The sequence below is a fragment of the Lepisosteus platostomus genome, chromosome 5 (assembly GCF_059453375.1).
Source record: "Lepisosteus platostomus isolate fLepPlt1 chromosome 5, fLepPlt1.hap1, whole genome shotgun sequence".
Lineage (NCBI taxonomy): Eukaryota > Metazoa > Chordata > Actinopteri > Semionotiformes > Lepisosteidae > Lepisosteus > Lepisosteus platostomus.
Window position 1 is genome coordinate 3285144 of NC_142615.1, and position 25940 is coordinate 3311083.

The 25940-nt window shown below is 56.5% G+C and overlaps 2 protein-coding genes and 1 long non-coding RNA gene across 3 annotated transcripts in view; 2 read left to right on the forward strand and 1 right to left on the reverse strand.

The window, feature by feature from the left end:
• ddx39b (DEAD (Asp-Glu-Ala-Asp) box polypeptide 39B) lies at positions 1-22139 on the forward strand. The gene is made up of 11 exons (XM_088632090.1): positions 1-101; positions 1384-1608; positions 2127-2254; positions 3021-3113; positions 4109-4292; positions 4643-4761; positions 16232-16363; positions 17401-17510; positions 18343-18487; positions 21239-21386; positions 21655-22139. Exons 2-11 carry the CDS (start codon positions 1392-1394, stop codon positions 21669-21671), a joined length of 1293 nt encoding a protein of 430 aa, XP_088488216.1. The 5' UTR covers positions 1-101; positions 1384-1391; the 3' UTR covers positions 21672-22139.
• LOC148662500 (uncharacterized) overlaps positions 1-24763 on the forward strand; it is a 36240-nt gene extending 11477 nt beyond the window's left edge. The window contains exon 2 of the mRNA XM_088632091.1: positions 22003-24763. Within this exon, the coding sequence (XP_088488217.1) occupies positions 22848-24110 (1263 nt within the window). The 5' untranslated portion in view covers positions 22003-22847 and the 3' untranslated portion in view covers positions 24111-24763. The remainder of the gene's footprint in view (positions 1-22002) is intronic.
• LOC148662503 (uncharacterized) lies at positions 15484-16140 on the reverse strand. Its single transcript, XR_015936812.1, has 2 exons — positions 15753-16140; positions 15484-15698 (listed from the first exon to the last, which is right to left on the reverse strand). It is a non-coding gene; the product is annotated as an uncharacterized LOC148662503 (long non-coding RNA).
• Positions 24764-25940: the final 1177 nt, after the last annotated feature.

Consider the following 25940-nt stretch of genomic DNA (forward strand, 5'->3'; position numbering starts at 1 on the left):
CGGGAGGGAGGGGGACGGTGGGTCGCGGCGCCGGCGCACCCGAGTGACGTCACCAAACGCCCCGAAGTCGTTGCTGCGAGAGACGGAGAAACCATTCGAAGGTAAACGCGTTTTATTTCACGGTTAAAAACCACCACCCGCCCCCTCCTCTCAACGCGCCGTTTGCGGTTTTTTTCTCCTCATAAACCGCTTTCTTGCGCCTCTTCTCCGTGCTGGTCGGCGTGACTCCTCTCTCGAAGGGAATTTTTTTTTTCGCGTGAGGGCGGTTTGCTGGGTGGCGCGACTGGGCCCGTCTTTTTGAAAGAACAAAAAAAAAAACCCGCACTGGGCCATTGTAGTTTTACACACACACACACAAAAAAAACCTCGAACAGACGGGAAAAAATCGGATTTCCTAACGCCCCTACACCCACTCGGGGTGCCCTCGGTCCGGTCCGGTCCGGAGACACGGCTTGAGCCCGTCCCGTGAGCTTTCGCGTGTCCGTGGGAGTGGGAGTTGGGGGGGTGGTCCCCCGTGTAGCCCCGATCTCGCTCACGTCCGGCGCGGTTTTACATCCGCTAGTTTAAAAAAAAAAAACCACGGATCTGGAAATTGTCAGTCGTGCTGGTCGATCGGTCGAAAGGGACCGACGGGCTGGTTGTTGTCGGAGCCCGTTTGTCCCGGGACAAGATGTCCCCTCTACAGCACGGTGAGGGTGGCGGTACTATTGTACAGATCTCCGTGCGTGTGTGACCGCAAAAACACCCCGCACCGCCTTCAGTGGGACTGCTGGATTCAGAGACTGCAGGTCCTGAACGAGTGCGGATCCACGTCTGCATTTAAAAGATCATATTTTCTCGTCTAAATGAGTAACAGGGTGGCGAGACACTCTGTTAAGGTTCCTTGTTCCGCCACGCACAGCTGTGAATACTCCTGTGTGATTTTCTGTTCCTGTGGGGATCACTAACCAGACGTGTTTAGGGAACTGCTGTGTCCAGTCAGTGTGTCTGTATGAACCCCTCTCTCTCTCAGTGCAGTGTTCATGTACTGGAGTGTCCAGTCAGTGTGTCTGTGTGAACCCCTCTCTCTCTCAGTGCAGTGTTCATGTACTGGAGTGTCCAGTCAGTGTGTCTGTATGAACCCCTCTCTCTCTCAGTGCAGTGTTCATGTACTGGAGTGTCCAGTCAGTGTGTCTGTATGAACCCCTCTCTCTCTCAGTGCAGTGTTCATGTACTGGAGTGTCCAGTCAGTGTGTCTGTATGAACCCCTCTCTCTCTCAGTGCAGTGTTCATGTCCTGGAGTGTCCAGTCAGTGTGTCTGTGTGAACCCCTCTCTCTCTCAGTGCAGTGTTCATGTCCTGGAGTGTCCAGTCAGGGTGTATTAGCCCCTCTCTCTCCCTCTAGGTAATACCATGGCTGAGAACGATGTTGATAACGAGCTCCTGGATTATGAGGATGACGAGGTGGAGGCAGGTGGAGGTGGGGGAGACGGGGCTGACCTGCTCCCCGTCAAGAAGGAGGTGAAGGGCTCCTACGTGTCCATCCACAGCTCGGGCTTTCGGGACTTCCTGCTGAAACCGGAGCTCCTGAGGGCCATCGTGGACTGCGGGTTCGAGCACCCGTCTGAAGGTAAGACAGAGACACGGCCACTCTCACAGAGACACGGCCACTCTCACAGAGACACGGCCACAGAGACACAGCCACTGTCACTGTCAGGGCTCAGTGTGGTGTCCAGACAGCAGTGTCCAGATATCAGGGCTCAGTGTGGTGTCCAGACAGCAGTGTCCAGATATCAGGGCTCAGTGTGGTGTCCAGATCTCAGGGCTCAGTGTGGTGTCCCGACAGCAGTGTCCAGATCTCAGGGCTCAGTGTGGTGTCCAGACAGCAGTGTCCAGATATCAGGGCTCAGTGTGGTGTCCAGACAGCAGTGTCCAGATATCAGGGCTCAGCACGGTGTCCAGATATCAGGGCTCAGCACACTGTCCAGACAGCGGGTCCCAGCGCCGTGTCCAGACAGCGGGTCCCAGGGCCGTGTCCAGACAGCAGTGTCCAGCGCAGTGTCTATGCTGTGCTCTGTTCCATTAGCGAGTCTGTATTTCTGTCTTCCTGACTCCCCCCTCTCCCCTCTCCCTGTCCCCCCCCCCCAGTCCAGCACGAGTGCATCCCGCAGGCCATCCTGGGAATGGACGTGCTGTGCCAGGCCAAGTCCGGGATGGGGAAGACGGCCGTGTTCGTGCTGGCCACCCTGCAGCAGCTGGAGCCCGTCACCGGGCAGGTACCGGATCCGCCTCTCCAGTCCAGTCCAGTCCAGTCCAGTCCCGAGCTCCCTGGGTCCCCCTCTCGGGTCCATTCCACCTGCCTCTCTGCCCAGACAACAGCCCTCTCCTGCGTATTAGCCTCCGCTTCCTGGTTTTCCACTGTCACCTGACCAGTGGCCCGCCTCCCAATTGGTGCTTTCTGGGAGATGTAGTTTCTGGCGCAGTCTTGACCTTGATTCCTTCTCACGATGTTTGCCTCTGTCCGTTTATCTCTCTCAATCTCTGGAGCGTGTCACTCTGTTAAAAGTCTCTGTGTCTGTTGTGTGTCTGTGGACAGGAGCTGTTAAAAGTCTCTGTGTTGTCTTGTCTGTGGACAGGAGCTGTTAAAGTCTCTGTGTGTGTTGGTTGTCTGTGGACAGGAGCTGTTAAAGTCTCTGTGTGTGTTGTCTGTCTGTGGACAGGAGCTGTTAAAGTCTCTGTGTGTGTTGTCTGTCTGTGGACAGGAGCTGTTAATCTCTCTGTGTGTGTTGTCTGTCTGTGGACAGGAGCTGTTAAAGTCTCTGTGTGTGTTGTCTGTCTGTGTCTCTGGAATTTGTGATGGGTCTGGTACTGCAATAAGTATATTCCCCTCTGTCTCTCTCTGTAGCTTTTGACCGGACATGGGCGATACCCTCTCCACTCCTCTGTCTGTCTCTTCCTGTCCAGCCCGTACTGGACAGACTGTGTTGTGGCTCATGTTGGCGTGTGTGCCCTGATAGTATTTCTCCCTCTCGTCCCTTCCAGGTGTCTGTTTTGGTGATGTGTCACACCAGAGAGCTGGCCTTCCAGATCAGCAAGGAGTACGAGAGATTCTCTAAGTACATGCCCACGGTCAAGGTAAATAACGCACAGCACAACACCAGTCAGTGTGTCTGTCTGAACCCCTCTCTCTCTCAGTGCAGTGTTCATGTACTGGAGTGTCCAGTCAGTGTGTCTCTATGAACCCCTCTCTCTCTCTCAGTGCAGTGTTCATGTACTGGAGTGTCCAGTCAGTGTGTGTGTATGAACCCCTCTCTCTCTCTCAGTGCAGTGTTCATGTACTGGAGTGTCCAGTCAGTGTGTGTGTATGAACCCCTCTCTCTCTCTCAGTGCAGTGTTCATGTCCTGGAGTGTCCAGTCAGTGTGTGTGTATGAACCCCTCTCTCTCTCAGTGCAGTGTTCATGTACTGGAGTGTCCAGTCAGTGTGTCTGTATGAACCCCTCTCTCTCTCGGTGCAGTGTTCATGTACTGGAGTGTCCAGTCAGTGTGTGTGTATGAACCCCTCTCTCTCTCAGTGCAGTGTTCATGTACTGGAGTGTCCAGTCAGTGTGTCTGTGTGAACCCCTCTCTCTCTCAGTGCAGTGTTCATGTCCTGGAGTGTCCAGTCAGTGTGTCTGTATGAACCCCTCTCTCTCTCAGTGCAGTGTTCATGTCCTGGAGTGTCCAGTCAGTGTGTCTGTATGAACCCCTCTCTCTCTCAGTGCAGTGTTCGTGTCCTGGAGTGTCCAGTCAGTGTGTCTGTGTGAACCCCTCTCTCTCTCAGTGCAGTGTTCATGTACTGGAGTGTCCAGTCAGTGTGTCTGTATGAACCCCCCCTCTCTCTCTCAGTGTAGTGTTCATGTCCTGGAGTGTCCAGTCAGTGTGTGTGTGAACCCCTCTCTCTCTCAGTGCAGTGTTCATGTACTGGAGTGTCCAGTCAGTGTGTGTGTGAACCCCTCTCTCTCTCAGTGCAGTGTTCGTGTCCTGGAGTGTCCAGTCAGGGTGTCTGTGTGAACCCCTCTCTCTCTCAGTGCAGTGTTCATGTCCTGGAGTGTCCAGTCAGGGTGTGTGTATTAAAGCTGCCCTCCTGCAGGTGGCGGTGTTCTTCGGGGGCCTGTCCATCAAGAAGGACGAGGAGGTCCTGAAGAAGAACTGCCCGCACATCGTGGTGGGCACGCCGGGCCGCATCCTGGCGCTGGCCCGCAACAAGAGCCTGAACCTGAAGCACATCAAGCACTTCATCCTGGACGAGTGCGACAAGATGCTGGAGCAGCTGGGTGAGCGAGGCCGGGGGGGCTCGACGACTTGCCCCCCGGGGCTGAAAAATCAAAACGTCTGCCCCCTCCCCCCCCCCCCATCTTCTCACGGCTCTGCCCAGTCCCAGGGTCACAGGTCGGCGGAGGAGGAGAAGGGGCATCTTTGGGAGGATGGGGATTTCATCTTTGGGGGGGGCACTCTCAGGACCCCAAGTGTCCCAGGTCAAGCCCGAAGAGATTCGGGCTCCTGCTGGGCAGTGGGGGGATGGGGTTTCTCCGGGGTCCCGTCTCCCCCGGGCCCGGATCTTGGGGTGATTTCCTTCTGTGCTCCCCTAACGGTCCCCATCCCCCTCCTCTCTCTCTCTCCTCAGACATGCGCCGCGACGTCCAGGAGATTTTCCGCATGACCCCCCACGAGAAGCAGGTCATGATGTTCAGCGCCACGCTCAGCAAAGAGATCCGGCCCGTCTGCCGCAAGTTCATGCAAGATGTAAATACCCCTCCCACCCACCCCCGCTGTCGGCACCGCCCCGCGCCCCCCCCGCCCTGCCCCAGCCCCCCGGGAGAGGACGAGGGGGGGGCGGAGAGCGAGGAAGACTACACACCCCCCCCTCCCCCCCCCCGCCGCCCGTGCCAGGCTGAGGCGGACCCCGGGCCCCACCGCCACCACTGCAGAACTGAGCCCGCCGGGGCAGCCTGACGGCCTGCTGTCTCCTCCTCCTCCACACGCCGACGGGACTGACCGACGCCCAGTGGCCGTCACGCCCCAGTCCGTACGGCGTCGATACTGACCGACGCCCAGTGACCGTCACGCCCCAGTCCGTACGGCGTCGATACTGACCAACGCCCAGTGGCCGTCACGCCCCAGTCCGTACGGCGTCGATACTGACCGACGCCCAGTGGCCGTCACGCCCCAGTCCGTACGGCGTCGATACTGACCGACGCCCAGTGACCGTCACGCCCCAGTCCGTACGGCGTCGATACTGACCGACGCCCGGTGACCGTCACGCCCCAGTCCGTATGGCATCGATACTGACCGACGCCCAGTGACCGTCACGCCCCAGTCCGTACAGTCCAGTCAGGCCCTGGTCTGTACATCGTCAATACTGACCGATATGAGTCACAGCCAGCCAGCCCAGTTACTCTTATACACTGGTCTGTACATCGTCAATACTGACCGATATGACTCACAGCCAGCCAGCCCAGTTACACTCATACACTGGTCTGTACATCGTCAATACTGACCGATATGACTCACAGCCAGCCAGCCCAGTTACACTCATACACTGGTCTGTACATCGTCAATACTAACCGATATGACTCACAGCCAGCCAGCCCAGTTACTCTCATACGCTGGTCTGTACATCGTCAATACTGACCGATATGACTCACAGCCAGCCAGCCCAGTTACTCTCATACGCTGGTCTGTACATCGTCAATACTGACCGATATGACTCACAGCCAGCCAGCCCAGTTACACTCATACACAGGTCTGTACATCGTCAATACTGACCGATATGACTCACAGCCAGCCAGCCCAGTTACACTCATACACTGGTCTGTACATCGTCAATACTGACCGATATGACTCACAGCCAGCCAGCCCAGTTACACTCATACACAGGTCTGTACATCGTCAATACTGACCGATATGACTCACAGCCAGCCAGCCCAGTTACACTCATACACTGGTCTGTACATCGTCAATACTGACCGATATGACTCACAGCCAGCCAGCCCAGTTACACTCATACACAGGTCTGTACATCGTCAATACTGACCAATATGAGTCACGGCCAGTCACCTTAGTTACACTTGTACACGGGGCTGTATGGAATTAGAGACTAGGCCAAAACTCACCAATACAGTACAACACAAATCCCAGTTCCCAGGCCAGTTACGGTAAAGGTACATCACAGTTGCACTGTCAGGACTTCACATGCCAGTCACTACATTGTACTGGGCACTGCGTGTCACTACTGGGCACCACAGACCTCACAGCCAACAACAGACAAGACAGTGTCAGGTGCACTGTGCCACCCAGGGCACGTACCAAGTCCAAACCAGACGTTTCAGCCCACAAAACTATTGTGTTGGTCAGTCGTAATGAGTCAGGAAGCGCTGCCTGGCCACCGGGACGCTACGTCAACGTGCAGCGCCCCCCCCTGCTGTCGGTGTGGTACCGCGACCCACCTGACGGGGGCCGTTTTATCGATGGCTGGGTGTGTCTGGCGACCGCATCGGCTCGGGTGGACCTGCTAGTATTTACGACGCTAGCGCGTTGTCCTGGCCCTCCCCAGTCACTTGAACAGAGCGGCGTGCGTAGGGTGGGGCTCTGATAGTGAGATACCCCTGTGCTTGGCCAGCGCCCCAGTCCAGCTGTGAGGAGACCCTTAATTAACCCCTGTGGCTGCCCACACCAAGTAGGACGGGTGGTCATTTTTTACCTAGAGGTCTTTTTTGAAGGCGTTATTCTGAACTGAAACACTTTACGGAGTGGGACCTCCATATCTCGGCCTATAGCACAGCTTGGGGCACTGCGAATGAACTGGGCACCGTGAACATGAACTGGCCAGTCCGAAATAGCCAGAAGAGGGGATATTAACGGACCGGTCCTGATGTGGTCGGTATGAGAGCCCAGACTCTCATGTTACAAAGCCAGGGGACAAGATGGAGACCAGTTGTTAATGCACTGGGTCTGTAACACTCCCGTTACAAAGCCAAAAGACCAGATATTAATTTACTGGTCGGTATATAGTCACTGTTCAAGAGTCCAGAGACCAGGCGTTAATACAGCAGGTCTGATGCAAAGCCCAACCACAGAACTTAATTTAGTGGCCCATGTGTAGTCGCTGACAGTCAGGAGAAGGGTTGTTAATGCACTGGGCCTTTAACATGCTGCTACAAAGCTGAAAGACCTTACTGGCCCATGTATAGTCACTAAGAGAGTCTGGAGGCCAGTTGTTAATACAGCAGGCTTGTTATAGACTGACAGTGTGGAACAGAGACGACAAGGACATTAGCCGGATCAAGTAATGGGCCCCTTTAATTCAACTAATTTTTACACCAGGAGCTGCGAAGGTTCTGCTTTGACTTTGTCTGTGCTCTGGTATAAACACTGGTAAATTTACTGTAGAGTGTTAACATGCCCAGTACACACACACACACACACACACACGATACCACAGCCCAGACTGGTATAATGTACGTTTACTACAGAGTGTAACGTGCTGAGTCCTCACACATACACACACATTTTACATATATGACGCCCCAGCTCAGGCTGGTATCGCCCCTTGTACAGACTCCCACGATGCCCCAGTCCAGGCTGGTATCGCCCCTTGTACAGACTCCCACGATGCCCCAGTCCAGGCTGGTATCGCCCCTTGTACAGACCCCCACGATGCCCCAGTCCAGGCTGGTATCGCCCCTTGTACAGACTCCCACGATGCCCCAGTCCAGGCTGGTATCGCCCCTTGTACAGACCCCCACGATGCCCCAGTCCAGGCTGGTATCGCCCCTTGTACAGACTCGCACGATGCCCCAGTCCAGGCTGGTATCGCCCCTTGTACAGACTCCCACGATGCCCCAGTCCAGGCTGGTATCGCCCCTTGTACAGACTCACACGATGACCCAGTCCAGGCTGGTATCGCCCCTTGTACAGACTCCCACGATGCCCCAGTCCAGGCTGGTATCGCCCCTTGTACAGACCCCCACGATGCCCCAGCTCAGGCTGGTATCGCCCCTTGTGCAGACTCCCACGATGCCCCAGTCCAGGCTAGTATCGCCCCTTGTACAGACTCACACGATGCCCCAGTCCAGGCTGGTATCGCCCCTTGTACAGACTCCCACGATGCCCCAGTCCAGGCTGGTATCGCCCCTTGTACAGACTCACACGATGCCCCAGTCCAGGCTGGTATCGCCCCTTGTACAGACTCCCACGATGCCCCAGTCCAGGCTGGTATCGCCCCTTGTACAGACTCACACGATGCCCCAGTCCAGGCTGGTATCGCCCCTTGTACAGACTCACACGATGACCCAGTCCAGGCTGGTATCGCCCCTTGCACACACACGCTCACACACACACACACACTCTTCACAGGAATGATGCCCCAGTCCAGGCTGGTATAAGCACTTGGCGCGCGAGAGTCCTGCTGTCCCAGAGTGACCCGTCCTCTTCCAGGAGCCTCCCAATACCCCCCCCCCCCGGGCCCCTAGCTGCGATGGGGACCCCACTCCCAGAGGTCACGAAAGGACGAGCCGGGTGTGCGCGTGAGAGAGAGAGCGAGCGAGCGAGCGCGCGGGAGTCAGGGCCGGAGAGCAGGCAGGGAGGCCTTAGTTGCGGAAGACCGGATCGGGAGGGACGAGCTGCTCGAACTCGGGAGAGAGAGAGAGAGAGGAAGAGAGCGGACGCAGGGCAGGGCAGAGCTGCGCGGCCGGGGGGCAGGGGGGGCAGAGTGACGGAGCAGGGGGCCGGGAGAAACGAGAGCGAGCGAGACCCCGACCCCTGACCCCTGACCCCTGACCCCTGACGCCGGTTTTCACCGGAGCAGACAAAGCCCGGATCTTCTCCTTCCAGAATAGGAGACAGGAACCCCCCCCCACCAAGAGCCGTCTGAATTCCCAGGCCTCACCGCCGGCCTCCTCCGCAACCCCCCCCCCCACCTTGAACCATCCCGAGACCCAGCCCACACACACACACACGGACAGACCCACACTGACACCGACTCTCACACACACACTGAAGACCGACTGGAGAGGAGCCCCAGGAGTCCAGAGTCTCGGCGAGAGAGAGAGAGAGAGAGAGAGAGAGAAGAAAGAAGAGCGCCCCCCGGTGGTCGCGGTGGAGAACAGCAGGGGGCGGCGGGCGCTGGAAGACGGGACAGACCGACCGAGGGGGGGCCACACCGGCAGGCTCCTCGGTCCCACCACACCGCCCCCCTCCGCAGGAGCCCAGAGCCAGGCGGTCTCACACTGCGCCGGCTGCCCGATAGTGGGGGCTGCTGCCGGTGCCTGGGGATATGTGTGTGTCCAGGCCATGGGGCTGGTAAACGGTTCAGGCGGTCGATCCCAGCCAGTACGCAGTCTGTCGGGTGTGTGTGGTCTGTAGGGTGTGTGTCAGTGCTGTATAGGGTCAGTAGGGTGTGTGTCAGTGCTGTATAGGGTCAGTAGGGTGTGTGTCGGTGCTGTATGGTCAGTAGGGTGTGTGTCGGTGCTGTATAGGGTCTGTAGGGTGTGTGTCGGTGCTGTATAGGGTCAGTAGGGTGTGTGTGCTGTATAGGGTCTGTAGGGTGTGTCAGTGCTGTATAGGGTCTGTAGGGTGTGTGTCAGTGCTGTGTAGGGTCAGTAGGGTGTGTGTCGGTGCTGTATAGGGTCTGTAGGGTGTGTGTCGGTGCTGTATAGGGTCAGTAGGGTGTGTGTCAGTGCTGTATAGGGTCTGTAGGGTGTGTGTCAGTGCTGTATAGGGTCTGTAGGGTGTGTGTCAGTGCTGTATAGGGTCTGTAGGGTGTGTCAGTGCTGTATAGGGTCTGTAGGGTGTGTGTCAGTGCTGTGTAGGGTCAGTAGGGTGTGTGTCGGTGCTGTATAGGGTCTGTAGGGTGTGTGTCGGTGCTGTACAGAGTCTGTAGGGTGTTTCAGTGCTGTATAGGGTCAGTAGGGTGTGTGTCGGTGCTGTATAGGGTCTGTAGGGTGTGTGTCAGTGCTGTATAGGGTCTGTATGGTGTGTCAGTGCTGTATAGGGTCAGTAGGGTGTGTGTCAGTGCTGTATAGGGTCTGTAGGGTGTGTGTCAGTGCTGTATAGGGTCTGTAGGGTGTGTCAGTGCTGTATAGGGTCAGTAGGGTGTGTGTCGGTGCTGTATAGGGTCTGTAGGGTGTGTGTCGGTGCTGTATAGGGTCAGTAGGGTGTGTGTCAGTGCTGTATAGGGTCTGTAGGGTGTGTGTCGGTGCTGTATAGGGTCAGTAGGGTGTGTGTCAGTGCTGTATAGGGTCTGTAGGGTGTGTCAGTGCTGTATAGGGTCTGTAGGGTGTGTGTCAGTGCTGTGTAGGGTCTGTAGGGTGTGTGTCAGTGCTGTATAGGGTCAGTAGGGTGTGTGTCAGTGCTGTATAGGTTCTGTAGGGTGTGTGTCGGTGCTGTATAGGGTCTGTAGGGTGTGTGTCGGTGCTGTATAGGGTCAGTAGGGTGTGTGTCGGTGCTGTATAGGGTCAGTAGGGTGTGTGTCGGTGCTGTATAGGGTCAGTAGGGTGTGTGTCGGTGCTGTATAGGGTCAGTAGGGTGTGTGTCAGTGCTGTATAGGGTCTGTAGGGTGTGTCAGTGCTGTATAGGGTCTGTAGGGTGTGTCAGTGCTGTATAGGGTCTGTAGGGTGTGTGTCAGTGCTGTGTAGGGTCAGTAGGGTGTGTGTCGGTGCTGTATAGGGTCTGTAGGGTGTGTGTCGGTGCTGTACAGAGTCTGTAGGGTGTTTCAGTGCTGTATAGGGTCAGTAGGGTGTGTGTCGGTGCTGTATAGGGTCTGTAGGGTGTGTGTCAGTGCTGTATAGGGTCTGTATGGTGTGTCAGTGCTGTATAGGGTCAGTAGGGTGTGTGTCAGTGCTGTATAGGGTCAGTAGGGTGCGTGTCGGTGCTGTATAGGGTCAGTAGGGTGTGTGTCGGTGCTGTATAGGGTCAGTAGGGTGTGTGTCGGTGCTGTATAGGGTCAGTAGGGTGTGTGTCGGTGCTGTATAGGGTCAGTAGGGTGTGTGTCGGTGCTGTATAGGGTCTGTATGGTGTGTCAGTGCTGTATAGGGTCAGTAGGGTGTGTGTCAGTGCTGTATAGGGTCTGTAGGGTGTGTGTCAGTGCTGTATAGGGTCTGTAGGGTGTGTCAGTGCTGTATAGGGTCAGTAGGGTGTGTGTCGGTGCTGTATAGGGTCTGTAGGGTGTGTGTCGGTGCTGTATAGGGTCAGTAGGGTGTGTGTCAGTGCTGTATAGGGTCTGTAGGGTGTGTGTCAGTGCTGTATAGGGTCTGTAGGGTGTGTGTCAGTGCTGTATAGGGTCTGTAGGGTGTGTCAGTGCTGTATAGGGTCTGTAGGGTGTGTGTCAGTGCTGTGTAGGGTCAGTAGGGTGTGTGTCGGTGCTGTATAGGGTCTGTAGGGTGTGTGTCGGTGCTGTACAGAGTCTGTAGGGTGTTTCAGTGCTGTATAGGGTCAGTAGGGTGTGTGTCGGTGCTGTATAGGGTCTGTAGGGTGTGTGTCAGTGCTGTATAGGGTCTGTATGGTGTGTCAGTGCTGTATAGGGTCAGTAGGGTGTGTGTCAGTGCTGTATAGGGTCAGTAGGGTGCGTGTCGGTGCTGTATAGGGTCAGTAGGGTGTGTGTCGGTGCTGTATAGGGTCAGTAGGGTGTGTGTCGGTGCTGTATAGGGTCAGTAGGGTGTGTGTCGGTGCTGTATAGGGTCTGTAGGGTGTGTCAGTGCTGTATAGGGTCAGTAGGGTGTGTGTCGGTGCTGTATAGGGTCAGTAGGGTGTGTGTCGGTGCTGTATAGGGTCAGTAGGGTGTGTGTCGGTGCTGTATAGGGTCAGTAGGGTGTGTGTCAGTGCTGTATAGGGTCAGTAGGGTGTGTGTCAGTGCTGTATAGGGTCTGTAGGGTGTGTGTCAGTGCTGTGTAGGGTCTGTAGGGTGTGTGTCAGTGCTGTATAGGGTCAGTAGGGTGTGTGTCAGTGCTGTATAGGTTCTGTAGGGTGTGTGTCGGTGCTGTATAGGGTCTGTAGGGTGTGTGTCGGTGCTGTATAGGGTCAGTAGGGTGTGTGTCGGTGCTGTATAGGGTCAGTAGGGTGTGTGTCGGTGCTGTATAGGGTCAGTAGGGTGTGTGTCGGTGCTGTATAGGGTCAGTAGGGTGTGTGTCAGTGCTGTATAGGGTCTGTAGGGTGTGTCAGTGCTGTATAGGGTCTGTAGGGTGTGTGTCAGTGCTGTATAGGGTCTGTAGGGTGTGTCAGTGCTGTATAGGGTCTGTAGGGTGTGTGTCAGTGCTGTGTAGGGTCTGTAGGGTGTGTGTCAGTGCTGTATAGGGTCAGTAGGGTGTGTGTCAGTGCTGTATAGGTTCTGTAGGGTGTGTGTCGGTGCTGTATAGGGTCTGTAGGGTGTGTGTCGGTGCTGTATAGGGTCTGTAGGGTGTGTGTCGGTGCTGTATAGGGTCTGTAGGGTGTGTGTCGGTGCTGTATGGTCAGTAGGGTGTGTGTCGGTGCTGTATGGTCAGTAGGGTGTGTGTCGGTGCTGTATAGGGTCTGTAGGGTGTGTGTCGGTGCTGTATAGGGTCAGTAGGGTGTGTGTCGGTGCTGTATAGGGTCTGTAGGGTGTGTGTCTGTGCTGTATAGGGTCTGTAGGGTGTGTGTCAGTGCTGTATAGGGTCAGTAGGGTGTGTGTCAGTGCTGTATAGGGTCTGTAGGGTGTGTGTCAGTGCTGTATAGGGTCTGTAGGGTGTGTCAGTGCTGTATAGGGTCTGTAGGGTGTGTGTCGGTGCTGTATAGGGTCAGTAGGGTGTGTGTCGGTGCTGTATAGGGTCAGTAGGGTGTGTGTCGGTGCTGTATAGGGTTTGTAGGGTGTGTGTCGGTGCTGTATAGGGTCAGTAGGGTGTGTGTCGGTGCTGTATAGGGTCTGTAGGGTGTGTCAGTGCTGTATAGGGTCAGTAGGGTGTGTGTCAGTGCTGTATAGGGTCTGTAGGGTGTGTGTCGGTGCTGTATAGGGTCAGTAGGGTGTGTGTCAGTGCTGTATAGGGTCTGTATGGTGTGTCAGTGCTGTATAGGGTCTGTAGGGTGTGTGTCGGTGCTGTATAGGGTCTGTAGGGTGTGTGTCAGTGCTGTGTAGGGTCAGTAGGGTGTGTGTCAGTGCTGTATAGGGTCAGTAGGGTGTGTGTCGGTGCTGTATAGGGTCTGTATGGTGTGTCAGTGCTGTATAGGGTCTGTAGGGTGTGTGTCAGTGCTGTATAGGGTCTGTAGGGTGTGTCAGTGCTGTATAGGGTCAGTAGGGTGTGTGTCGGTGCTGTATAGGGTCTGTAGGGTGTGTGTCGGTGCTGTATAGGGTCAGTAGGGTGTGTGTCAGTGCTGTATAGGGTCAGTAGGGTGTGTGTCAGTGCTGTATAGGTTCTGTAGGGTGTGTGTCGGTGCTGTATAGGGTCAGTAGGGTGTGTGTCGGTGCTGTATAGGGTCTGTAGGGTGTGTGTCGGTGCTGTATAGGGTCAGTAGGGTGTGTGTCAGTGCTGTATAGGGTCTGTAGGGTGTGTGTCGGTGCTGTATGGTCAGTAGGGTGTGTGTCAGTGCTGTATAGGGTCTGTATGGTGTGTCAGTGCTGTATAGGGTCTGTAGGGTGTGTGTCGGTGCTGTATAGGGTCTGTAGGGTGTGTGTCGGTGCTGTATAGGGTCAGTAGGGTGTGTGTCAGTGCTGTATAGGGTCTGTATGGTGTGTCAGTGCTGTATAGGGTCTGTAGGGTGTGTGTCGGTGCTGTATAGGGTCAGTAGGGTGTGTGTCGGTGCTGTATAGGGTCTGTAGGGTGTGTGTCGGTGCTGTATAGGGTCAGTAGGGTGTGTGTCAGTGCTGTATAGGGTCTGTAGGGTGTGTGTCGGTGCTGTATGGTCAGTAGGGTGTGTGTCAGTGCTGTATAGGGTCTGTATGGTGTGTGTCAGTGCTGTATAGGGTCTGTAGGGTGTGTGTCAGTGCTGTATAGGGTCTGTAGGGTGTGTCAGTGCTGTATAGGGTCAGTAGGGTGCGTGTCGGTGCTGTATAGGGTCTGTAGGGTGTGTGTCAGTGCTGTATAGGGTCAGTAGGGTGTGTGTCAGTGCTGTGTAGGGTCAGTAGGGTGCGTGTCGGTGCTGTATAGGGTCTGTAGGGTGTGTCAGTGCTGTATAGGGTCAGTAGGGTGTGTGTCAGTGCTGTATAGGGTCTGTAGGGTGTGTGTCAGTGCTGTATAGGGTCTGTAGGGTGTGTGTCGGTGCTGTATGGTCAGTAGGGTGTGTGTCAGTGCTGTATAGGGTCTGTAGGGTGTGTGTCGGTGCTGTATAGGGTCAGTAGGGTGTGTGTCAGTGCTGTATAGGGTCAGTAGGGTGTGTGTCAGTGCTGTATAGGGTCTGTAGGGTGTGTCAGTGCTGTATAGGGTCAGTAGGGTGCGTGTCGGTGCTGTATAGGGTTAGTAGGGTGTGTGTCGGTGCTGTATAGGGTCAGTAGGGTGTGTGTCGGTGCTGTATAGGGTCAGTAGGGTGTGTGTCGGTGCTGTATAGGGTCTGTAGGGTGTGTCAGTGCTGTATAGGGTCAGTAGGGTGTGTGTCGGTGCTGTATAGGGTCAGTAGGGTGTGTGTCGGTGCTGTATAGGGTCAGTAGGGTGTGTGTCGGTGCTGTATAGGGTCAGTAGGGTGTGTGTCAGTGCTGTATAGGGTCTGTAGGGTGTGTGTTAGTGCTGTATACGGTCTGTAGAGTGTGTGTCATTGCTGTATAGGGTCAGTAGGGTGTGTGTCGGTGCTGTATAGGGTCAGTAGGGTGTGTGTCGGTGCTGTATAGGGTCTGTAGGGTGTGTGCCGGTGTTATAGAGGGTCAGTAGGGTGTGTGTCTGTGTGATAGAGTTCTCCAGTATGCAGCGTGGGTATAGAGACAGCCCCAGCCCTGTGCACTAAACACCAGCCCTTCCTTCACTGCCAGGTACTGGGATGAGCAGGTAAGTGCAGCGACCCTTGCCCGCGGGCGTCCCGAGCGGGCCCGCCCTCGCGGCCGTCTCCGAATCCGGGCGGTCGGGCGGCTCTGCGCGCCGTCCAGTCCCCGTTGGGCAGGCCGTGGTACAGTAGCTCTCCGGAGCTCCCCTCCACAGAAATCATGTCGTTGCGGCGTTGTGTCACGGTTACACAGGACAAGCAGTGCTGGCAGGGGATCTGCAATGTAGTGATACTTGAAACACTTCCAGTCGCGATGCTTTGGACATCGATTATTCCCCCGATCGGGAGCAGCTGGAGGTGTGGCGCTGAGGCGGGAGGGGGCGTGGCGTGGGCAGGGACTGCTGCTGCGTGGCAACTGTATCCCTGTGGACGGTTGTTCAGGATTTTACTTCTGCACAGGACGCACACGCCGGCTGGGCGCTGCCAGTAGCTGGTGCACTGACCCTCGGACACATTGACTTCTCCGTTCGCTGACTCTCTGACTCACGACTGCCCTGTGCACTGACTCTCTGACTCACGACTGCCCTGTGCACTGACTCTCTGACTCACGACTGCCCTGTGCACTGACTCACTGACACACTGACTTCTCCGTTCACTGACTCACCGACTCACGACTGCCCTGTGCACTGACTCACTGACACACTGACTTCTCCGTTCACTGACTCACCGACTCACGACTGCCCTGTGCACTGACTCTCGGACACATTGACTTCTCCGTTCACTGACTCACTGACTCACGACTGCCCTGTGCCCTGACTCACTGACTTACGACTGCCCTGTGCACTGACTCATGACTGCCCTGTGCACTGACTCACGACTGCCCTGTGCACTGACGCACTGACTCACGACTGCCCTGTGCACTGACGCACTGACTCACGACTGCCCTGTGCACTGACTCACTGACTTACGACTGCCCTGTGCACTGACTCACGACTGCCCTGTGCACTGACTCACGACTGCCCTGTGCACTGACGCACTGACTCACGACTGCCCTGTGCACTGACTCCCAGACACACTGACACACTGATGGACACCAAGGTGCTGTGTCTTTGTTGGCAGGGACCCCAGACCCCCTGAAAGAGGAGGGTTTGGGCCGGGGGTGATGGTGGACGACTGGGAGTGGACAGAGCCCGTGGTGTGCGCGTCTGTGTCTGGCGCGGGGGCGTGCGCGTGTGTGAGAGAGCGAGCGCGCAATGGCGCGCGGGAGGGGGTGGGTGAACAACTAACCCCCCCTCCCTCTCCTGCTCTCCCCCCCCCCCCCCCACCGCCCCTCCTCCCTCCTCCCTCCTCCCCCCAGCCGATGGAGATCTTCGTGGACGACGAGACCAAGCTCACCCTCCACGGCCTGCAGCAGTACTACGTCAAGCTGAAGGACAACGAGAAGAACCGCAAGCTGTTCGACCTGCTGGACGTGCTGGAGTTCAACCAGGTCAGAGACGCGCCTGGCCCAGCCCTGCAGCCCCGCTGTCTGTGTCCTGTCTGTGTCCTGTAGACCCTCTGTCTGTCTGTGTCCTGTAGACCCTCTGTCTGTGTCCTGTAGACCCTCTGTCTGTCTGTGTCCTGTAGCCCCGCTGTCTATGTCCTGTAGACCCTGTCTGTCTGTGTCCTGTAGACCCTGTCTGTCTGTGTCCTGTAGACCCTCTGTCTGTGTCCTGTAGACCCTCTGTCTGTCTGTGTCCTGTAGACCCTCTGTCTGTGTCCTGTAGACCCTCTGTCTGTCTGTGTCCTGTAGACCCTCTGTCTGTCTGTGTCCTGTAGACCCTCTGTCTGTCTGTGTCCTGTAGACCCTCTGTCTGTGTCCTGTAGACCTGCTGTCTGTCTGTGTCCTGTAGACCTGCTGTCTGTGTCCTGTAGACCCTCTGTCTGTGTCTTGTAGACCCTCTGTCTGTGTCCTGTAGCCCCGCTGTCTGTGTCCTGTAGACCCTGTCTGTCTGTGTCCTGTAGACCCTGTCTGTCTGTGTCCTGTAGACCCTCTGTCTGTGTCCTGTAGACCCTCTGTCTGTCTGTGTCCTGTAGACCCTCTGTCTGTGTCCTGTAGACCCTCTGTCTGTGTCCTGTAGACCCTCTGTCTGTGTCCTGTAGCCCCACTGTCTGTGTCCTGTAGACCCTCTGTCTGTCTGTGTCCTGCAGCCCCGCTGCCTGTCTGTGTCCTGTAGACCCTCTGTCTGTGTCCTGTAGCCCTACTGTCTGTGTCCTGTAGACCCTCTGTCTGTGTCCTGTAGCCCCACTGTCTGTGTCCTGTAGACCCTCTGTCTGTGTCCTGTAGCCCCGCTGCCTGTCTGTGTCCTGTAGACCCTCTGTCTGTGTCCTGTCTGTGTCCTGTAGACCCTCTGTCTGTCTGTGTCCTGTAGACCCTCTGTCTGTCTGTGTCCTGTAGACCCACTGTCTGTCTGTGTCCTGTAGACCCTCTGTCTGTGTCCTGTCTCTCCTCTGAGTGTATGTGAACCTGCTCCCATCTCTCCACAGGTGGTGATCTTTGTGAAGTCGGTCCAGAGGTGTGTTGCCCTGGCTCAGCTGCTGGTGGAGCAGAACTTCCCTGCGATCGCAATCCACAGGGGCATGCCCCAGGAAGAGAGGTAACTGTATTAACCCTCTCTCTCTCAGTGCAGTGTTCATGTACTGGAGTGTCCAGTCAGTGTGTCTGTATGAACCCCTCTCTCTCTCAGTGCAGTGTTCATGTACTGGAGTGTCCAGTCAGTGTGTCTGTATGAACCCCTCTCTCTCTCAGTGCAGTGTTCATGTCCTGGAGTGTCCAGTCAGTGTGTGTGTGTGAACCCCTCTCTCTCTCAGTGCAGTGTTCATGTACTGGAGTGTCCAGTCAGTGTGTCTGTATGAACCCCTCTCTCTCTCAGTGCAGTGTTCATGTACTGGAGTGTCCAGTCAGTGTGTCTGTGTGAACCCCTCTCTCTCTCAGTGCAGTGTTCATGTACTGGAGTGTCCAGTCAGTGTGTCTGTGTGAACCCCTCTCTCTCTCAGTGCAGTGTTCATGTACTGGAGTGTCCAGTCAGTGTGTCTGTGTGAACCCCTCTCTCTCTCAGTGCAGTGTTCATGTACTGGAGTGTCCAGTCAGTGTGTCTGTGTGAACCCCTCTCTCTCTCAGTGCAGTGTTCATGTACTGGAGTGTCCAGTCAGTGTGTGTGTGAACCCCTCTCTCTCTCAGTGCAGTGTTCATGTACTGGAGTGTCCAGTCAGTGTGTCTGTGTGAACCCCTCTCTCTCTCAGTGCAGTGTTCATGTACTGGAGTGTCCAGTCAGTGTGTCTGTATGAACCCCTCTCTCTCTCAGTGCAGTGTTCATGTACTGGAGTGTCCAGTCAGTGTGTCTGTATGAACCCCTCTCTCTCTCAGTGCAGTGTTCATGTACTGGAGTGTCCAGTCAGTGTGTATTATCCCCTCTCTCTCCATGACAGATTGGCTCGCTATCAGCAGTTTAAGGATTTCCAGAGGAGGATCCTGGTGGCCACAAACCTGTTTGGCCGAGGGATGGACATTGAGAGAGTCAATATCGCCTTCAACTACGACATGCCAGAGGACTCCGATACCTACCTGCACAGGGTAACACTGCACACCGTCACACCGGTCCTGCAGACTGGACGCCTGTCTGTGCACCGTCACACCGTTCCTGCAGACTGTACGCCTGTCTGTGCACTGTCACACCGTTCCTGCAGACTGTACGCCTGTCTGTGCACTGTCACACCGGTCCTGTAGACTGTACGCCTGTCTGTGCACCGTCACACCGGTCCTGTAGACTGTACGCCTGTCTGTGCACTGTCACACCGGTCCTGCAGACTGTACGCCTGTCTGTGCACTGTCACACCGGTCCTGCAGACTGTGCGCCTGTCTGTGCACTGTCACACCGGTCCTGCAGACTGTACGCCTGTCTGTGCACTGTCACACCGGTCCTGTAGACTGTACGCCTGTCTGTGCACCGTCACACCGGTCCTGTAGACTGGACGCCTGTCTGTGCACCGTCACACCGGTCCTGTAGACTGTACGCCTGTCTGTGCACCGTCACACCGTTCCTGTAGACTGTGCGCCTGTCTGTGCACCGTCACACCGTTCCTGTAGACTGGACGCCTGTCTGTGCACTGTCACACCGGTCCTGCAGACTGTACGCCTGTCTGTGCACTGTCACACCGGTCCTGTAGACTGTACGCCTGTCTGTGCACTGTCACACCGGTCCTGCAGACTGTACGCCTGTCTGTGCACTGTCACACCGGTCCTGCAGACTGGACGCCTGTCTGTGCACTGTCACACCGGTCCTGTAGACTGGACGCCTGTCTGCTCACTGTACACCGGTCCTGCAGACTGTACGCCTGTCTGCTCACTGTACACCGGTCCTGTAGACTGTACGCCTGTCTGTGCACTGTCACACCGGTCCTGCAGACTGTACGCCTGTCTGTGCACCGTCACACCGGTCCTGTAGACTGTACGCCTGTCTGTGCACTGTCACACCGGTCCTGTAGATTGTACGCCTGTCTGTGCACCGTCACACTGTTCCTGTAGACTGTACGCCTGTCTGTGCACTGTCACACCGGTCCTGTAGACTGGACGCCTGTCTGCTCACTGTACACCGGTCCTGTGGACTGTACGCCTGTCTGTGCACTGTCACACCGTTCCTGTAGACTGGACGCCTGTCTGTGCACTGTCACACCGGTCCTGTAGACTGTACGCCTGTCTGTGCACTGTCACACCGGTCCTGTAGACTGGACGCCTGTCTGCTCACTGTACACCGGTCCTGTGGACTGTACGCCTGTCTGTGCACTGTCACACCGTTCCTGTAGACTGGACGCCTGTCTGAGCACAGTCACACCGGTCCTGTAGACTGTACGCCTGTCTGTGCACTGTCACACCGGTCCTGTAGACTGTACGCCTGTCTGCGCACTGTCACGCCGGTCCTGTAGACTGGACGCCTGTCTGCTCACTGTACACCGGTCCTGCAGACTGTACACCTGTCTGCGCACTGTACACCGGTCCTGTGGACTGTACACCTGTCTGCGCACTGTACACCGGTCCTGTGGACTGGACGCCTGTCTGCGCACTGTACACCGGTCCTGTGGACTGTACGCCTGTCTGCTCACTGTACACCGGTCCTGTAGACTGGATGCCTGTCTGCTCACTGTACACCGGTCCTGTAGACTGTACGCCTGTCTGTGCACTGTCACACCGGTCCTGCAGACTGGACGCCTGTCTGTGCACTGTCACACCGGTCCTGTAGACTGTACGCCTGTCTGTGCACTGTCACACCGGTCCTGCAGACTGTACGCCTGTCTGTGCACTGTCACACCGGTCCTGCAGACTGGACGCCTGTCTGCTCACTGTCACACCGGTCCTGCAGACTGTACGCCTGTCTGTGCACTGTCACACCGGTCCTGCAGACTGTACGCCTGTCTGTGCACTGTCACACCGGTCCTGTAGACGGTACGCCTGTCTGTGCACTGTCACACCGGTCCTGCAGACTGGACGCCTGTCTGTGCACTGTCACACCGGTCCTGCAGACTGGATGCCTGTCTGCTCACTGTACACCGGTCCTGTAGACTGGACGCCTGTCTGCGCACTGTACACCGGTCCTGTGGACTGGACGCCTGTCTGCTCACTGTACACCGGTCCTGTAGACTGTACACCTGTCTGCTCACTGTACACCGGTCCTGTAGACTGGACGCCTGTCTGCGCACTGTCACACCGGTCCTGTAGATTGTACGCCTGTCTGCGCACTGTCACACCGGTCCTGCAGACTGTACGCCTGTCTGTGCACTGTCACACCGGTCCTGTAGACTGGACGCCTGTCTGCTCACTGTACACCGGTCCTGTAGACTGGACGCCTGTCTGCTCACTGTACACCGGTCCTGTAGACTGTACACCTGTCTGCTCACTGTACACCGGTCCTGTGGACTGGACGCCTGTCTGTGCACTGTCACACCGGTCCTGCAGACTGTACACCTGTCTGCTCACTGTACACCGGTCCTGTAGACTGTACGCCTGTCTGTGCACTGTCACACCGGTCCTGTAGACTGGACGCCTGTCTGTGCACTGTCACACCGGTCCTGCAGACTGTACGCCTGTCTGCGCACTGTCACACCGGTCCTGTGGACTGGACGCCTGTCTGTGCACTGTCACACCGGTCCTGTAGACTGGACGCCTGTCTGCTCACTGTACACCGGTCCTGTAGACTGGACGCCTGTCTGCTCACTGTACACCGGTCCTGTAGACTGTACACCTGTCTGCTCACTGTACACCGGTCCTGTGGACTGGACGCCTGCCTGTCCAGTGTAACGCTGCCCGTCTCCCTGTCTCTCCTGGTCTCAGGTGGCCCGGGCCGGCCGGTTTGGCACCAAGGGCCTGGCCATCACCTTCGTGTCGGATGAGAACGACGCCAAGATCCTGAACGACGTGCAGGACCGCTTCGAGGTCAACATCAGCGAGCTGCCCGACGAGATCGACATCTCCTCCTACAGTGAGTGGCGGTGCCCCCTGGTGGGGGGGGGGGGGCGGGGGGGCAGAGGTTGGGGGGGACATTGCCAGGGAGGGGTGAGATGAGAAACAGCTGGGCGAGCTCCTCCAGTCAGGACAGGAGGCTCTTCTGTACACAGAGGGGGGTGGGGGTGGGGAGCTCCCACATGTAGCAGTCAGGAGCGTGTGATCGGGGCGTGTGCGCGTGTTTTCAGGGACCGGGCGCGTCTCCGCTGTTAACGGCTGCCTTCCCTCTGTCTCTCCCTCCGCAGTCGAACAGACCAGATAAAACCAGAGGAAGCGTCTCACCCACCCCCCCGGACCCCGCCAGCGCACAGAGGGGGGGGGGGGCAGAAGAGAGATGTTCCGACCCGACGGGCCGCACCCCCGACCCCCAAAACCGAAGGGGGTCTCTCCATTTTCTTTTTGTAAACAAGCACACCGAGTCCATAATTATACAGGGAATAAAATCCCTTTTTTATTCTCTCTCTCTCTCTCTCTCTCTCCTCGTCCCCCAGCCTCGGTGTGGTCACGGCCATTTTTCCTTTTCTTGAATATAGCGCCGCAAGCCCCTCGTTTTTTTCGACCTGTGTAGGTTCTTGTCGCAGTCCCTCGGAGAGGCCGGCCCGCCCGGTGGGGGGTGTGTGTGTGTGTGTGTGTGTTTGTGGTAGCCAGCCCCAGGGTGGTGCTGTACGGAGGTGGGGGCTGGGGTCCCGACAGCCTGTGACCAATTAAACACGTGTTTGAGTCCCCACTGGACACGGCTCCCTCTCGTTCCTGCTCCTCGGAGCGCTGCCTCTCTCTCTCCTCTGGCCTTCTCTCTCCTCTGGCCTTCTCTCTCCTCTCTCCTCTGTCCTTCTCTCTCTCCTCTCTCGTCTCTCTCTCCTCTGTCCTTCTCTCTCCTCTGTCCTTCTCTGTCCTTCTCTCTCCTCTGTCCTCTGTCCTTCTCTCTCCTCTGTCCTTCTCTGTTCTTCTCTCTCCTCTGTCCTCTGTCCTTCTCTCTCCTCTCTCGTCTCTCTCTCCTCTCTCGTCTTTCTCTCCTCTGTCCTTCTCTCTCCTCTGTCCTTCTCTCTCCTCTCTCGTCTCTCTCTCCTCTGTCCTTCTCTCTCCTCTCTCCCTCTCTCCTCTCTTTCTCTCCTGTACTTCTCTCTCCTCTCTCTCCCTCTCCTGTCCTTCTCTCTCCTCTGTCCTTTCTCTTTCTCTCCTGTCCTTCTCTCTCCTTTGTCTTCCCTCTCTCCTCTCCCTCTCCTCTCTTGTCTCTCTCCTCTCTCCTTTTCTCCTCTCTCTTTCTCTCCTGTCTCCTCTGTCCTCTGTTCGTCTCTGCCCTCTCTCTCCTCTCTCCTCACCGATGAGGAGAACAGTGTATTGATTCTTCTGTGATTACACCAGTAGAGACACATCACGGAGCAGGGAAGCTACTAGGGAAACATCCATTTTAAGAAAAATACAAAAGTCAACAAAAACGATGGCAGGAAAAGTAACAGATCGGACACAGGCTGACGTTAACTCAGGCAGCTCTGGGTACCTCGTCCTGTGTGCGTCTGACCAGGCCAGCAGTACCGCCTGCGGCCACAGGAGGGAGACACTCTTGTCTTCTCTCACAGCGGATCAGCTGTCACACTGCTCACAGACTCCACAGCGCCAGCAGTACCGCCTGCGGCCACCAGAGGGAGACACTCCTGTCTTCTCTCACAGCGGATCAGCTGTCACACTGCTCACAGACTCCACAGCGCCAGCAGTACCGCCTGCGGCCACCAGAGGGAGACACTCCTGTCTTCTCTCACAGCGGATCAGCTGTCACACTGCTCACAGACTCCACAGCGCCGGCAGTACCGCCTGCGGCCACCAGAGGGAGACACTCCTGTCTTCTCTCACAGCGGATCAGCTGTCACACTGCTCACAGACTCCACAGCGCCAGCAGTACCGCCTGCGGCCACAGGAGGGAGACACTCCTGTCTTCTCTCACAGCGGATCAGCTGTCACACTGCTCACAGACTCCACAGCGCCAGCAGTACCGCCTGCGGCCACCAGAGGGAGACACTCCTGTCTTCTCTCACAGCGGATCAGCTGTCACACTGCTCACAGACTCCACAGCGCCGGCAGTACCGCCTGCGGCCACCAGAGGGAGACACTCCTGTCTTCTCTCACAGCGGATCAGCTGTCACACTGCTCACAGACTCCACAGCGCCAGCAGTACCGCCTGCGGCCAACAGAGGGAGACACTCCTGTCTTCTCTCACAGCGGATCAGCTGTCACACTGCTCACAGACTCCACAGCGCCGGCAGTACCGCCTGCGGCCACCAGAGGGAGACACTCCTGTCTTCTCTCACAGCGGATCAGCTGTCACACTGCTCACAGGCTCCACAGCGCCAGCAGTACCGCCTGCGGCCACAGGAGGGAGACACTCCTGTCTTCTCTCACAGCGGGTCAGCTGTCACACTGCTCACAGACTCCACAGCGCCGGCAGTACCGCCTGCGGCCACAGGAGGGAGACACTCCTGTCTTCTCTCACAGCGGATCAGCTGTCACACTGCTCACAGACTCCACAGCGCCGGCAGTACCGACTGCGGCCACCAGAGGGAGACACTCCTGTCTTCTCTCACAGCGGGTCAGCTGTCACACTGCTCACAGGCTCCACAGCGCCAGCAGTACCGCCTGCGGCCACAGGAGGGAGACAACGCGCCCGGGTTTCCGAGGGCTGGTCGAGACGCCGCTAATTTCCACGTGAGAATTTAAAAGCCCGCGTGGAATTGTCAAACGGGCTCCTAGGTCTCGCTTTTCCTACAACGTTAAAAAAAAAACCATCTCTCAAGAGCAGAGGGTGAAAGTCAGTGTGTGTTTTCCGACGTCGGGGGAAGAGCCCCTGTTGTTTGAACTGTGGGGGCGCAGTGGGGCGGGTAGGGGAGGGCGTCTCGTCTTGGGGCCCTGCGGGTGCTCTCCGCTCTGGAGGGGCCTGGAGGAGCAGAGAGGACGATTCCCCACTGGGACGCAGGTCAAACAGGATTCTCACATCTGTGCTCAACGGGAGTGGCTGCTCTGTGGTTAAGGATCTGTGCCTATGAGTGGAAGGTTGCTGTTCAAATCCTACCTCGTTGGGCCCCTGAGCAAGGCCCTTCACCCCAGCTGCTCCAGGGGCACCGTGTAAGTCAAGTTCAAGTTTATTGTCATTACACTCATATTCATGGTATATGGTATAAGGAAATGCTCTTTAGCTAGCTCTCGGACATAAGTAGTACAAAGAGAGAAAAAAACAACAACGACAATACAATTGTGTAGCAAAAGAAAGACGGAGACAACAGGCAGTGTGCAAAAAACAACAACAGACGATGTGCAAAAAAAAAAACAACAACAGGCAGTGTTTAAAACTACAACAAGGTAACAGGTTATGTGCAAAAACATGCCTCAACGGAATGAGATAAAGGGATAGAACTGATAGGGAGTGAGCTTTTGACCTGTATGGGAGAGGGAGATTTTCAACATGTTTTGGGGTTTTTGGGAAGAAAGGAAGAAGGCACTGTGAGGTTCAGATCGTAGGCGAGAGTATAAATGTCTGACCCTGTGCTCTGACCCCCAGCTTCTCTCTCCCCCTGTCTGTGTGTCTCATGGAGAGCCAGCTGGGGTCTGCGAAAAGACACATTCCTAATGCAAGACATTGAATAGGGCTAATAAAGCAAGGTTATTATTATTATTATTATTATTATTATTAGGACGCGCCAGTCGGGTGGGGCTGCACGCTGCGGGCGGTGGAGGTGAGCCCCCCCTTATGGCGTTGGGAGTGGCAGACGAGAGGCCCCTCAGCCCATCTGGCCTGCCTGGTCGCTAGTGGTGGCTTGACCTGTGGATCTCCTAACCTGGCTGCTTTCCACCACAGGGCTGGGCAGCTTGTTCCCCACCCCCACCCCCCTCTGTGTACAGAAGAGCCCCCCTGTCCTGACTGGAGGAGCTCACCCAGCTGTGTCTGGAGAGAAGCCAGGGTATCGGCTTCAACCACGCGGCCGGGCAGCTTGTTCCCCACCCCCACCCCCCTCGGTGTACAGAAGAGCCTCCTGTCCTGACTGGAGGAGCTCACCCAGCTGTGTCTGGAGAGGAGCCAGGGTATCGGCTTCAACCACAGGGCTGGGCAGCTTGTTCCCCACCCCCGCCACCCTCTGTGTACAGAAGAGCCTCCTGTCCTGACTGGAGGAGCTCACCCAGCTGTGTCCTGAGAGGCGCCAGTGGACTGGTCACCCCTGAACGGCAGTGCTGGATGGGGCTTCGGCTCAGACGCGCTGGTCTTAGACGCCTGACTTCAGTCAGCGAAGACCTCAGGGGTCTCATTTTCAAGTCAGGTCTGACCCACAGCGACGTGTTGAGAAGGGAAGAGCTGAGAGAGCTGAGGGGTGTGGCCCTCTAGTAGTGTGGAGGCTGAGGCTGGGGGTGGTTGTGGCTGCTTGGCTGTGGGTTCGAGTCCTGGGCGAGAGCTGAGCTTTGTTTTCAGTACAGTTCTGCCCAACAGTGACATGTTGGGAAGTGAGCAGGCCGAGGAGGTGGTTGAGTGGCCCTGTAGCGTAGAGGGTTA